A 14172-nucleotide genomic window follows, 5' to 3' on the forward strand; every position below is an offset into this window, starting at 1 on the left:
ACTCAGGTGTATGATGATCCCAGAAAAACACTTGGATTGGCAGCTAGTCTGGATTGCGGGGCATCCCCTATATGTAGCATCAAAAGGTTAATATAAACTTGTAATTTTGAAACAGTACTGGGATCCTAGAGTCTGTTAAATATGTGTTAGGAAAACACATGATGATGAAACCCAGAGTAGCTGACCCCACATGGCCTTCTCTGTGTTCTTCATGCTAAGAATCTGATTGTAGCCTTTATAGCATGGTAGCTTGCCCTGATCACTGAGCAGGAGTACTTTTTGACAATATACAAAACATTTTATTTTGCGTCAGTGTGATGAAGTGGCCTGGTTTGTGTCTGGTTATTTTACTTCTAAAGATCTTCTCGATTGATTTTCCACAACATTTTGTGTTTTGCAAAGTATAATAAAGTAAGAATGTAAAGGAGTATAGAAGATTTTAGCCTCCTAGTTTCAGTTACAGAAAAACAGAGTATTTGACAGTCTTGGTACACACTGAGGCTGGACAAGTTCAAGAAGTCAGCGAGCCAAAGCAAAATTTATATTTTTATTGTATTGCTAAAGCTGTCATTACACAAAAAATAACAATCTTTTACTTCCTGAAACAAACTGCATCATAGGCCGTTCAGGGACAGACAGAGAGGTCAACTCTCCTCAGAGGGGAACAGAAGCTAAAAATCTAAACTAGAGACCAGGTTTAACTGTACTTTCAAAACCCTCACAAACTATAAACTTCTTATTCATAGGATATACTGACATTTGGCAACTCTGATATAATATATATATTTATGCTAGCAATTTAAATATGGAAATTACAGGTTTATAATACAAGTCTTAGGTGGACGGCCCAAAAACGTACAAAAACAAAACATATTAACATCATGAAACAATTTCAAGAACTGAATGCTGAGTTTCCCAAAACATCTGAGCAATAAAATCATCTTTGATGAAATTAAACTGTTAAGGGGTATTTTAATTTAGTATGCAAATAGGTTGATGATATCATTAGTTTTCGTCTTGTTGTCATGCCTCCTATTGTAACTTTCAATTACATTAAATACACAAGGGACCTGTGAAAAGTAAAGAAACAAACTGGATTTCAATGCTCAGATGTCTTTGGGAGACTCAGAATATAACAGTGTGTCATTTGTTCAAATCTTATAAGATGCCTATCAGATAAACAGTTTTTTAACATATTACCTGAAATCAGTTGCAAATAACAGGGGTACAAACACTTTGAATCACACTCAGGGAACAGAGATCAGCTCTGCATCATGCAAATGACCATTAGTCTCTAAATCTGAACCCATAATACTGATGCGAGCCTCTCTGTTACACAACTTAAACTTAACTTTTTAAACACATTTCTGACTTCCGTTGGTACCTAGAAGAGGAACTCACTGTGCTGCGATTATTAAATGCAGTTTATGCATGTATGTGTGAAATAAAGGACAAAAATCATGAAGAATTCACTGATGAAACAACACATCATCAGATGGTACATGCACGGAGAGAGGAAACAACTCAGTTAATCGGATATTTTACATACGAGTATAAAAATAGATAGGCTGAGAAAGAAAAAAGAGAAAATAAATAAAACCTGTGTGAGTTTTTGGACTTACTTGTACAGCTAATTAACATTTACACTTTCATATATCTTGTAATAGCTATGGTCTCACAGTGCTTGAACTGAAATTCAAATTAAAGTACAGACTAACTCAGGGATATTAACTGCTTTTTGCCTATTGTCTCACAACGCTGCAGCCATATCTGCAAATGATCTTAATATCCATATAAAAACAGGATATTTAAATGTGCCCTGGGTGACATGAATTTCTTAAATTATCCACTGGATGTTCATGTATATTCCTAATTTTTAGCTAGAAAATATCTGTACATATCAGACATGTCACATTTGATGCCATAACAAAATCAAAAGACCAAAACTTGAAGATGATGGATGGAAAAACTTGATAAATTAAAAGGACATGAGCATGCATACTACATGCGGTTCAAAGCCAACAAAGAGTTCATATAACTGCCATCGGGCAGAACAATAAAAACTGTATGGCATTACCAATTACACCTTTCTACTCATGTCTTTCAAAACATCAAAAATATTTATCCTCATAACTTCTATAAAATGTTTAATTATACATATACATTTGAATTAAAATTGAGTTTGGACATGGCACATCTGTACTCTGACATTTATTAGTAATGTTATGAGCAATCGAGGCGCAGCAGGTTGCAGCATGGCTAGTAAATGCTTTATGAAAGAATATATAAGGGCCAATATATAAACACAAACCACTGAGGAGTTCTACAAAGCTCAGCATGTAGATGATGCAAATTTTATTCATACTGGAAAAAAATATGGAGAAATAAAAACTGATTCACATCCAAAGGCAATGGAGTTTGATGATCGTTGTCTGAAAACCTGTTGAAAGCTGTGGAACTTAATGATTCTGGCACCATGGAGGCAGGAAACATAGCAAAGATACAGACAGTGAGAAGCACCGACACACTCCTCAGCAACAGAGACGTGCAAAAATTATGTACACATCATGTAAATACTAAAACAACTATAACAAAACAGGATGTGTAGTGTCTCTTAATGTGACAGCATCAACCATGTGACGCTTTAGTCGCGCTGAAGTCTCCTAACACAAGTTATTGGTCACAGCCCTGCCCATCTTGGCTCTGTGGACATCTCACATATTCAAGTGTCCTAGTGGAAGACAGCTTTGACAACACGGCACCCTTCTGCCCTCCATTTAAGCAGTCAAAGCATTTCAGGAGATGCAAATGGCGCGATCGATGGTCGACCACTGGAGCCATTAGCGCACCTGAATATTGCTCTCTTGATGCTGTGAAGTACTTGCATTGGCTGTAGTGCTCCTTCTGCCAAGTCGCTTGGCAGTTGGAATGCCTATTCACCCCACGGTCGTGCAACGCACTCACTAAACAAAGAGTTTGTACAAATAATACAGTTGAGTCTTTTTTAAACTGAGAATACACATCGTCCTTATCCAGCCCTCTGCCTCAGGGAGAATACTGGATACATGCCTGTATAATATGTCTTCAGTGTCCTCTTAAAGAAACAAACACACTGTGGTGTAATGCTACAAAAACATCCTCATGTTTTTCATTACGCAGCTGCAGGCTCGGATTTGGAAAACATTGTAGTGCTTATTTGAGGACTAATGAGAGAAACTAGGTCGTATCCTTATACGTATACAGGCCTCTACAATTACTCAACTTATCCAAGGATCTACCTCAAGTAGGCCTGTGATCCACTTAAGGTCCAAACCAATATGTCAACATACCTCGCTTCACATAATTTTTCAATACATTTTCTTCCTTGAGACTTGTTACAGATGCTGTCTGCAGTGAGGTATTCTCACATGTGGAAATTTACAGGATGAGAAACACTATATGTAGAACAGGTGTAATTGATTTCTCATAGTAGCAGAATAAGCTTTTTGATTCTGTACATCATGTTTCTATCCGCAAAGCCTTTGACTTCATTTACACGTATGCTGAACGATTATCCTCAATTTATATATTATGTCATCATGCGATACGTGGTGCGGAGCGATCATTGGTGAGGGTTCTCTTGAGCTTGACCCCCTTGCGAATGGCCACCAGCATGTTGCCTTCTCTCCCTTCTCCTCCCTCTTCTCCTTCTCCTTCCTGTCCTGTCTCACTCTGAAGGTGCTGCTGGTTAGGCAGGGGTACACTGGGAGGATTGGTTGTAGCCTGACCGCTCCAGGACACCATAGGCAGCGTGCCAGCATCCCCGCCTCCTGCAAAAGTCGGAGAATCTGGACTGTCATCCACTCCTCTTCTTCCTCCCCCCATCTCCTCTGCACTCCTGCTCCCATTAACTGCTCCTGGCATATCAGGCACTGTAGGGATTTTTACAGGGATGACCGGTGTACGAATAGGGATGGGGCCTGTGCCCCCAACTGAGCCTGAACGGCGGGCGGAAGGTTTTGAAGAGGGGGTGCGGCGGATTGTGGCTACTCCAGGAGTGACGATAACTGGACCGTGGCCTGCAGAATAGGAGCCAGACGCATTATGGGAGCTTGATCCAGAATAAAAGCCCTGACCTGAGCCTGCAATGACAGAAACCAAAAGATCTGTTAAGAAAATTGATTTTAATACTAATAAAATACATTTCAGTGCATTATAGAGCAGCTGCTGTTACTGACAAGATCCAACTAATGCACATCATTAAAAAGGCAAAAATAGACTGTAGCGTAACTATCCAACTGTTAAACTTCCAGTGCAGCCTGTACCTGTAGGGGTCGGAGGATAAGCTCCAGTGTGGACAGGTGTGGAGGGATAGGGTCCTGCAGGGTAGGCCCCCTGTCCTGGGTAAGCAGTCGGTGTGCTGGGCAGGCCGGCTGTGGAGGCTGGCCGCTTGCTCTGGAACATGAGCCGGTAAGACTGACTGATGTCACTGTTTCTGGGAATGGTGGAGGACTTGTCGAAGTCAGACGGCTGCTGCTCAGGCTCCTGATCTCCAGCCATTGAGAAATAGTCGTAGTCTGATACTAAAAAGAACAAATTAAAAACATAATGAGATGTTGTATATTCTGATAGTAGAGGGTAAAGGAAAAAGTTGTTGGCTGGGTGTCTTACCTTGTGAAGGTATTGTATCTTCAGAGCAGCAAGGTGTGTTGGTCTGCGTACTGTAGCCACTGGAACACTGGATGGAGTCGCGACTGGACCTCTGGGTGTCCAGTTCCAGACCTCTGGATAAGGCTAGAGCCAGTTCCTCATGGGCCTGGATATCACCAGCCTGGAGAAATCACCCAGTGACAAAAACATCTGTTAATAGGGTCAGACAGTTTGGCTGTCTGGATACAGTCAGGTACAATTCATTCAGGTCATTAAAAGCATTAGGTTCAACTCATTAAAATCATTAGATGGGAAGATTAGCAGTGGAGGGCTCATTCATTTGCGCTAAATGGCATGACTGCAAAAACATCAGCCTGCTAGAAGTTAAATGTGAGGTCACCTTAAAGACACAGTTGCTGTGTTGTTACTGTGCTTTGTCCGGTAATGGGAGACTTAAAAAAGTAAACTGCGATATTTTGTAGGAATTTGCAATCGGCTGGAGTAAAGTAGTGATGTTTTCAAGCACAAAATTGAGAGCGAAGAAGCATAAAAGTGGACAGAATGTCTGAAAACATGTGGAGCTCCTTTGCATCTAATAATAAAAAACATCAAAAACTATTCATCAGATTAATCAACAAGTCACAGAGAGCCTACAGCAGTGCTAAGTCTGACAGCAACTTCTCACATGCTATTATTAAAAGTGACTTATTAGCATGACTAGAGTCCACAAGGGGAGCAGAAAGGTAATAATACAGGCAAAGTAAAACTGTCCCTAAAGAAGAACAACACAAAGGTGTGCTATGTGCTTTGGAAAAAAGAGAGACTAAACAACAAAAACCTGTCTGGCTGAGATCCAGATTGTCTAAATGAAGGCAGGCTGTGTTAATTACATTCAGACAAAGAGCTGCTGCAGACAACACAAACAGTATGACACTTAAACTGACCTTGAGAGGTGCAGCCACAGTCCTGTTCTTCTCCTCCACTGATGCTGACGTCTGGAGCACAGTCGGAGCTGGCCCTGAGGTTGAGATGGAGGCTGAACTGCTGTCATTACTCACACTACCATTAGTGTCCACTACTGCTGGGCTCTCCTTGTCTTTCTTCCTCCTCAGTGTGTTGACCATGGGCTGGTCATACGGGCCCGGCTTAGCCCAGTCCTGTAAAGACAGACATGTCAGTGTTGTGCTTTACCTTTCTCTGTTCAGCTTTGGAACAGATACAAATCTTTTCCCCCTTTTTGTTCAGTTCTTAATTGTAAAGTCTTCAGATTTAACTGAAGAAAAGAATCAAACTAAATAACTGAAAATGAATTTATACAGTCAGGAAAAAATGAACAAAGTTTGCACAAACTGTTGACAAGAAGGATGGGAGTAAGTTGATCATCAAAACCGAGCTGATGAACAAACCTTCCAGCTGGGCACTCGTGATGAGGGTACCATGGGTCCCAATGTGCAGTAGTGAGGGTAGTCTGGGAGCAAGGCTGAGGCTGGACGTGACCATGAACGGGTGGGACTGGAGGAGGAGGTGGAGGATGAAGAGGAAGCAGGGAAGAAGGGGAATGCAGTGCCTGAACCTGACCCCAAACTCCCCCCGTTGCTATGGAGATATGGGGAAGTGGCCGGACTGTAGTGGTCATAACCATTGGATAACTGGATGCCGGTGGGAGGAGGGATGGTAACAGACAAACACAACAGAACAAACAAAGCATGGGATAAATTACTGAAATGACAAAAAAATCAAAATAGACCTCTTCACTGAGGAGAAGAGTTCAAAGGAAAAAAAAAAAAGGAATCCAATACGGAACAAAGGAAATGGTCACAAATGCTGAACTGAATGAAAACTGGAGAAATGGATGCACATGCACATGGAGTTTGGAGGGCCCTTCAACATTTCTGTGATAAACTCAAGTCGATGAAATGTGTAGCCAAGTTTGAAGTTTAGTATTAGGAGGTAGCAGTGCATGTAATGCTGGTACAGAGGAGGAACAGCGTAGGGTTTATAGTGGCTGAGTGTGTTTCACCTTGTCAGTAGCATGCTGAGGTGCAGTAGCAGCAGCTAGAGAGGAGGGGGAGCTGCAGTCACCGTGAAGCTGCCCAGTCTCTGACACTTCAGAGGAGCTGGAAGTGGGATACGGCTGGAACAGCGAGTGCAGCAGCGAGCGGGAAATGAGACGAGACCAGGCAGAAGTAGGGAGAAAGAGAGAGAGACGGACAGACGTGTACAGAGGGGAGGAATTGCAAAGACAGACATGTCAGCAGGTAGACAGCATAAGCAGAGAGAAGCAGTTTGTTAGAGAGCAGTGGCGACTTTTCCACAGTTCTCAGCAGTTAGTGAGTGAGTACAGCCAAGTGACTGCAGAGGCTGTAGAGAAGGTGCACTGGGAGTCATACCAGCATTATTTCATGGGACATTAGCAGTGTTTGAGTGTTGTTAAAGTGAAGCACAGGCAAAATTCTTCTTCTTATTGATGTATTCCTAACAACTCAACATGTGTCACATAAAAAGGATTTATTAGCCATTAAAGCCCTGGTTATTTAATTAACATCAATAATATGCTACTTAATCCATGCTATTCTCCTGAGGGAGGTTAAGGATTGGGGTTAGCTACAGAACATCAGCCTGCATAAAGGTTTGTCCAAAATGGATGGAAATAAAGAGATTAACATGAAGTGTATGTTGTGTCGCTGCCTTGTTGGTCTTGGGTTAAGGAGTAAACTCCTGAAATCCCTGTTTAACCATGAGACTGTTCTCTTTCAATCCTCAACTACAGTAACTACACTGAGAATGAGGCAATCAGACGGCTGATTCCTGAGACAGTACTGTAAATGGGTCGGGTATGGACTTGCCAAACCACCTTCACTGCATCATAAAAACTTGGAGTCAGACTATACCAGTGTGTTCTGGACAGGGGAACTGTGGTTGCTGGCGTGCTTACAAAACGTCATCTAGTGCAGCCACTCTCATGGTTGATCTCAAAACCACAAACCCCACGCGGACAATCCCCCAGGCAATCACATAGATAATCATCTGAAACCCTGTGTCAGATGGTTAGATAAAACTGACAGAATGAGCCCTGCTGATAGAGGCACGTCCTCAGCTCTTGTAATTCTGTTGACACTGTAACATGTCATTTCACTCTGATACATTTAATGAAAATACAATACGCAGTACGGTCAAGCCTCTGCAAGTTTAACTTAACCACACTCTGTCACAGCGGTCAGCTCTTTAATAGCAGGATAGGCCTGACCTGCTTTGCCCTGGGCTAGAATGAAGGCAGACTAATTTCCTGTGCATTTATGCTTTAATAATAGCAGTGAAATGATTTCACCATGATCACATACACTTACTGCTGCCAGCTAACTGCCTCTCTTTGTGGCTTGGGAGATGTGTGAGAAAATAGTTGTGTGGATCGCTGATTTGGGGTTTTCTCTCTGTCTCCGACTACAATGACTTGTAAATCATAGAGCATATGTGGTTTTATAGTCTTGTCTCAACCATGTGTGCATACTTAGAGCCAAAACTATGGTTAAGTGTGGGTAGCTGAGGTTTTTTTCTTACCTTTGTTTCAGCTGGCATTGGCGAGGATGATTTGGACGACGTGTATTGGTCGTGTGATGAAGAAATGAAGCCCGAGTCGTGGGAGGAGATGCTAGAGAGTCGAACTGGAGCCTGCTGGGGTAGTGTGGAGCTGCGGTACCGATGGCGAGGATGATGGTGGTGGAAGAGGTGGTGTGAGGAAGAGGAGGAAGAAGAGGAGGAAGGAGAATGAGAGTGAGAGCCACTGGATCCCCTGGAGTCACTACTGTTAACGCTGTTCAGACTACTGTGAAAGGGGAAGGGGTGAGGGATTAGGGGAGGACCAGATGAAGGAGAGGTTTGGTGGTGACAGGCGGGGTAAAGAGAATCAAGAGCACCCAAAAGCCATGGATAAAAGAAGGAAGGATAAGAAAGAGATAAAAGAAATAATAGGGAGGGAATGAAGGCAAAGGGTTGGGGGGAATGTGGAGGAGACAGGGTGGGAAACAATTAACACAGCACACCAAGATGCAGCAGGCAGTGACTGAGGCCAATCCAATCAAAACAACAAAACAAACCAACAGAAGAGGCGTGATATCATAATGACAATAATTACAGGCAAGAAATCACAAGATTTCATGCCTTTGAGACAGCGTTTTAAGAATCTTCACACAGAACAATCATGAAAAGCAAAAACAGCGTAAACACTAGGTCTAATTATTGTGTGAATTGAGACTTGAAAGCAACAATTTGAAGAAGATGGTGTACTGCAAATTCTACACTATGGAAAATACATACAATATGTATTAAATCATGTATAAACTTAACAAAAAAATGAACAAGAACAAGGTGAAACTACTCAAAATGCTTTATATATTGCAAGGAATTAAAATCATAAAAGCTGCTGTCTCACAATGATTTGTCAATTTCAGTGAAAGTGAATTTCGGAACAGTTTTCAGAGTAATCCATGTAAAGATCAAGAAAATAACTTATTTGAGACTTAAATTGTTCCTCTATAACAGTTTGAAATGTTTTCACAGCCTGGAAGGCCTTTCAATATTAGAGGCAATTATAAGTTTTGATTCAATGACAAAAAACCCACAACCCGAAAACTGATGTTAACATATTTTTACAGGATGAATGCAAAGCAATACAGAACCCAGGCATAAAATGTCTTTCTATAAACCAGAACAGTTCAGGAAAATTATTGCGAGACCCACAAAAAGCATGGAGGACAGACGATAGAAGACACTGTCTGAACAGCAAATGCAAAAGAGCATCACATTCTCTAACCTCTAATCCTGAGTTTTTCTTTTATCCAATTCTGTCATTTTTCTACCAACCATGCAATATCAAAAAAATATTGGTGTGCTCTTCCTTTAAGGTCTACTTAAAACTGTTTTTCACATTAACCACTCCAGCTCATATTGACCACTGGGTGGCAGACATAGATTGGGCAACATGAAACTTGTTCTCTGTCCTTGTTACCCACCATATAACACTGATGTTAGTAGTCTCCTGAGAATATTCATAATGATTGGTGAGGTCAACAAGACACATTTGCCCATTTTAGTGCAAGTATACATGTCAGGCTACACTATAATCTCTGACTTGACCAAATATAGACATTGTATGTGGTTTCACCTCAATGGCTGACCAAAATAACAGGAGTAGTTTCATTTTCCATTCAACATCATTTTGAAGCACTTTGTATCTCAACAAGTTAGTATATGTACAGCAGGTAAATTTGTACTTGAGAGACAAAGCTTCTACTGCATTTCTTTGTGGCCATGAGTATTGTTGTAGCTGTAGGAGCTTACCTGCACATGCTAGACTTCCTGGACATAGTGGTGCTGGGGGATGAGGGTGGTGTTTGATATGACCAACCATAGTCTGAGCCCTTCAGATCCATGATCACCTGAGCAGGAGGAAAATTAGTCATACCCCCTATTCATTCTTGTTATTCTTGAAATGCATTAAACAAAGACATTTTTAATCCAAGGAATGTAACCCTTAAAACAAAACAAAAAATCATACAGGACAAAAACATGATTTTCTGTGTCAGTTGGATGAAGGTGAGTGGTTTTATTTTCAGTTCATTGTTCAAAGTCTTTTTATGTCTGTTGTTTTTTCCTCACCTGTTCACTAGCAGGGGGAAGCTTGTGGGGGTCAGAGGTCAGCGCTTTGAGGTCATCAGAGATCGCTTGGAGATGTGTGACCTCTCCCAACATAGAAATCTCCTCATCCTAAAAGAATAAATGACACAGTTAGAAGAGATTTTTGTGTGGTAGAATGAGTTGAAAAAGGTCCTCTTTAGATATCACCAGTTGTTTAGAAAAACGGTCTACAGAAAAAAATATACATAGTTTGGCATGTGATGAAGTAGAGTGTATGACAATTCGTCTTTCCAGTCTGCTGGACTAAAACAAAGTGCAAAGAAACAGTGGAATGAGGGGACTGTGTTGTTCACTCAATGCAGTCTGAAGACTCATTGACTTCTTTCTGCCCAGCTGTACTCACCACTACAGGCCGCAGCATGGCCACAAACCAGCAGAATCTCTGTCTGTCCTCTATAAGAGCCTTTCTCAGGGCCTGCTTCTCTGTCTCTTCCAGCAGAATGTATTTATCACTGACATCCTGCATGGCACTGTCCAGCTGGGGCTGGATATCACCGCGACCTTGGGTACATAATGGACACAAACACACAAACACAGACAGAATATATACATCATTGGATTACATTATAATAGAATTACCTCACAACTCACAAATCAACAAAAACTGCTCTATTTATTTCTTTACAATATCTAAAAATCAAGGTGCTGAGATAAATCTGACCACTTAGCCTTCCTTGACAGCACATACACAAAGAACATTTAGTTATGCTGCTGTAACATGCATGGATAATCACAAACAATATGATCATGTAGCAGTGAAAGAACATTTCTCTCTGGTGTTGGTTTGGATGGTTACTACTGCTCTATGTGTTATCTTTTCCTTGTGGACATGGCTATCTTCAAAGCCTACATTTGACTGTCTCCACTACTTTTTGGCTATCATCTCGGCATGAAGGGCCACTCTCATCATGAGAGTGTTTCCTGTCTCTTGTTCAGAGGTGGCGAGAAGGTTATCTACTGGTGCTTGTCTCGAAAAACTTCAACTTGCTGAGATAACCAAAAGTGAGTTTTGACTATCACTTCACTGCCCTTTGTCAAACACTTATACACCGTCTATGTGTGTGTGTGTGTGAGAATGAGTGTGCATTCATGAATGACAAGCAGCAAGGTACCTCCAAGACCACCTGGTGTCTATGTGTGGGTTTGAATATGCATATATAAATACATCTTAAAGCAATGACAATACCAAGCTTATGCTGTTATTTAGCACTATTCAGTGATTGCATGCATTTCCGTTTGTGTTTGTATGTGTGTGTGTATGTGTGTGTGTGTGTGTGTGTGTGCGTGTGTGTTTAAGAAAGGATACCCTGAAGCCAAATCAAGCCCTCTCGAGTTCTCTTTAGAGGCAGGATGGCTGGCGACTGCTCAAGATGACATACAGCAGGCCTCAAAGGCATTATCTAACCACTCAAGCTACACTTACACACAAACATATACACACACAGTCTTGACTTACATCAAGCTACATCAAGGTTAAACCCATAGTGAACAACTCTGTGGTCTGTCGGCCCGCTCTTGTGTCTGGGCACAGATAACAAACTGGCGTCTTTCGTTGACATTAGCCGAGAGGACCTATATCATGCAAATCAGTAGTAGAGAAACTTAGCTAGAGTTACACAGGAAAATTGTCCTCACTTCAAATGTAAAACATAAGGATGCATGTCCTATGTTGAAGACAAAGCATCAGCTCTTTCCTTTCTGATAGGTCACTGCAGTCTATACATTATACATGACACAGCATGTGGGAAGTTCTGTTTCCACTGCTTTCTATCTCCAATCAGTCAACTAGACCACAGTAACAATGTCAATTAGCAATGGCTTCAAGCACACACACACAAACTTAGTTGATGGAAAAGCACCAAATGCAGACTCTGATTGTCATTATGTGCCTATTTGTATCAGAAAAGCTGACATTAGTGAGAACTCATTAAATGTTAAAATCACTGTGCAATGTGAATGCTGACATTGGGTGAAGTTGTAACACTATGTATTTCAGGTGGATGCAGCTCTTTAAAGAAAACAAATGTGAGAATCCTGGAGAGTTTTTTCCCACCAGTTTTTTCTAGTGTAGCTGCTCCATCAAACAACAAGTTATCTTCATATTGTTTGGTAAATATGGATGGATTACACAGTCAATTCAAGGATTCAAATTTGCGATCCAATTTTTAACTACATAGGAGTCTTAGATGCTCCTTAGAACTACTTATAAGACAAGCTTCCATTTTCCATTTAAAGGGAATCCACTTTATCAAACTTGGTGGTAACTTTGGTGTCTGAAACTCTGAGAGAAATGTGAGTTATGTGTGTGTTAATGGCAGTTCCTACTATATTACAGTATGGAGACCATGATGGCATAGATGGACTGTAGACTGGAAAGTCCAAATTGCAGTATATATTTTCAGTCTCATATATGTAGATCCAATGGCCACCTTTGAGCAGACAAGTATACAATTACATTGTACAAGGTTTATGTGGAGAACTGGCTCTATGGCTGAGCCTAAAAAAGCAAGGCCAGCCTCACTCATTAATCTGGTTTAAAAAGTCAGAGTTATTCATTTCCTTCTGGGAGAAATTAGTTCTTGTAGCCAAGGAAATTACTTGTAATCTGGGCTGACATTTTAAATAATGTTTAAATCAGCAGTTATCAACAGCTGGCCAATAGCTATTGAAAGGTTATGCCAAAAAAAAAAGAGAAATAATGCATCAAGTACATCTTTATTGCAAATCGTTCAATCCAGCAAGACACCAAAAGAGGCTCTGAGTGAATGTCTGCTCCGTTGTAATGCTCAGTGAAATATTCCTTTCACACCACAGCTGTGTTTTCATGAACCCTGTTTTCAAATTGAATAAAAAAAACAATTCAAACTTGAAGCCTTAGTTGGCCTCAGTGTAGAAAAGTAGCTTTTTACGTCCCAAAGCCAGTGATGCTGTGGTGTCTCCTTGGCATGCAACAAAACCATGAGCATACTGCATATTGGTGTCTCCCACTAGTTCAAAACTTGGCAGACTGTTTTCTCAACATAACCGCAGTGGTTTTGGAAAGAAGCTACTGTAAGTTGAGGTACTTTTTCTGAGACAGATGGAAAGCCAAATATTTTCTTTGTTGCTGGTTTGGTTGTGCCCATGAGTACCCTTGGGTAGTTCTGAACATTATTACAGTCAGAGGCACTTTGCTTCTAAATGCACTTTTAGAGGCACCTTGCGTCTTTATTAATTTTTATTCCATGAAGAAGACTCCCTGTGTTCAGCCCTCTAAAAGGCAAATCATGACCTCATCAATTCCAAACATACATACCCTCATGGTATTTACAGCGCTTATGTGGATACAGACCTTAAAGGGTAAATAATATAAGCTACTTTGAACTGACCACACATGGACTAGAATATATCTAGTTTTCAGCCAAAAGTCATTGCCATTTCTCAATCATCTTGTTTTGTGGATGTAAAAAACATAATTGCAGGGATAGGGAGGGTTGCACACATACCCACAGGGACACACATGTGAGCTGAGACAATGCAGGCGCATCCTGGCATGAGATGTCATCTTGTGGTGAGCAGAGGGGTTGTTAGTGTTGAACTTAAGCTTCTGTTATGTTACAACTTAGTCTCTACTGTTCCTCGGGTTGTCCACATTCCCAGTCTCTGTGCCATAACTTGGGCAAATACGTGAATGACAAGGCCTTGATGGCTACTTCCTTTCTCTTTAACCACAGACAAATACTGAGGTTCACTGAAGGTCACTGGGCACTGACTGATTATAAACAAATCCATTCTGAAGCAAATTTCACAAACTGTTTCAGTGTTCAGTTAAGGGAAGTTAGTACTTGTGTCAGGTACAGTATATCACTG

At 41.1% G+C, this 14172-nt stretch overlaps 1 protein-coding gene across 9 annotated transcripts in view; it reads right to left on the reverse strand.

The window, feature by feature from the left end:
• Positions 1-533: 533 nt before the first annotated feature.
• Positions 534-14172, reverse strand: part of LOC115567557 (protein MTSS 1-like) — a 53926-nt gene continuing 40287 nt past the window's right edge. For 2 of the 9 annotated variants that reach the window (XM_030394264.1, XM_030394263.1), the window contains 10 exons: positions 10667-10824; positions 10285-10392; positions 9967-10064; positions 8188-8317; positions 6650-6763; positions 6036-6278; positions 5574-5786; positions 4651-4810; positions 4305-4562; positions 534-4121 (listed from right to left, as the gene is read on the reverse strand). In XM_030394264.1, the coding sequence (XP_030250124.1) occupies positions 3577-4121; positions 4305-4562; positions 4651-4810; positions 5574-5786; positions 6036-6278; positions 6650-6763; positions 8188-8317; positions 9967-10064; positions 10285-10392; positions 10667-10824 (2027 nt within the window). In that variant the 3' untranslated portion in view covers positions 534-3576. Of the gene's footprint in view, positions 4122-4304; positions 4563-4650; positions 4811-5573; positions 5787-6035; positions 6279-6649; positions 6764-8187; positions 8453-9966; positions 10065-10284; positions 10393-10666; positions 10834-14172 lie in introns of all 9 variants that reach the window. The other 7 variants (XM_030394261.1, XM_030394259.1, XM_030394260.1 and 4 more) reach the window with 5 other exon arrangements.

The sequence above is a fragment of the Sparus aurata genome, chromosome 17, assembly GCF_900880675.1.
Source record: "Sparus aurata chromosome 17, fSpaAur1.1, whole genome shotgun sequence".
NCBI lineage: Eukaryota > Metazoa > Chordata > Actinopteri > Spariformes > Sparidae > Sparus > Sparus aurata.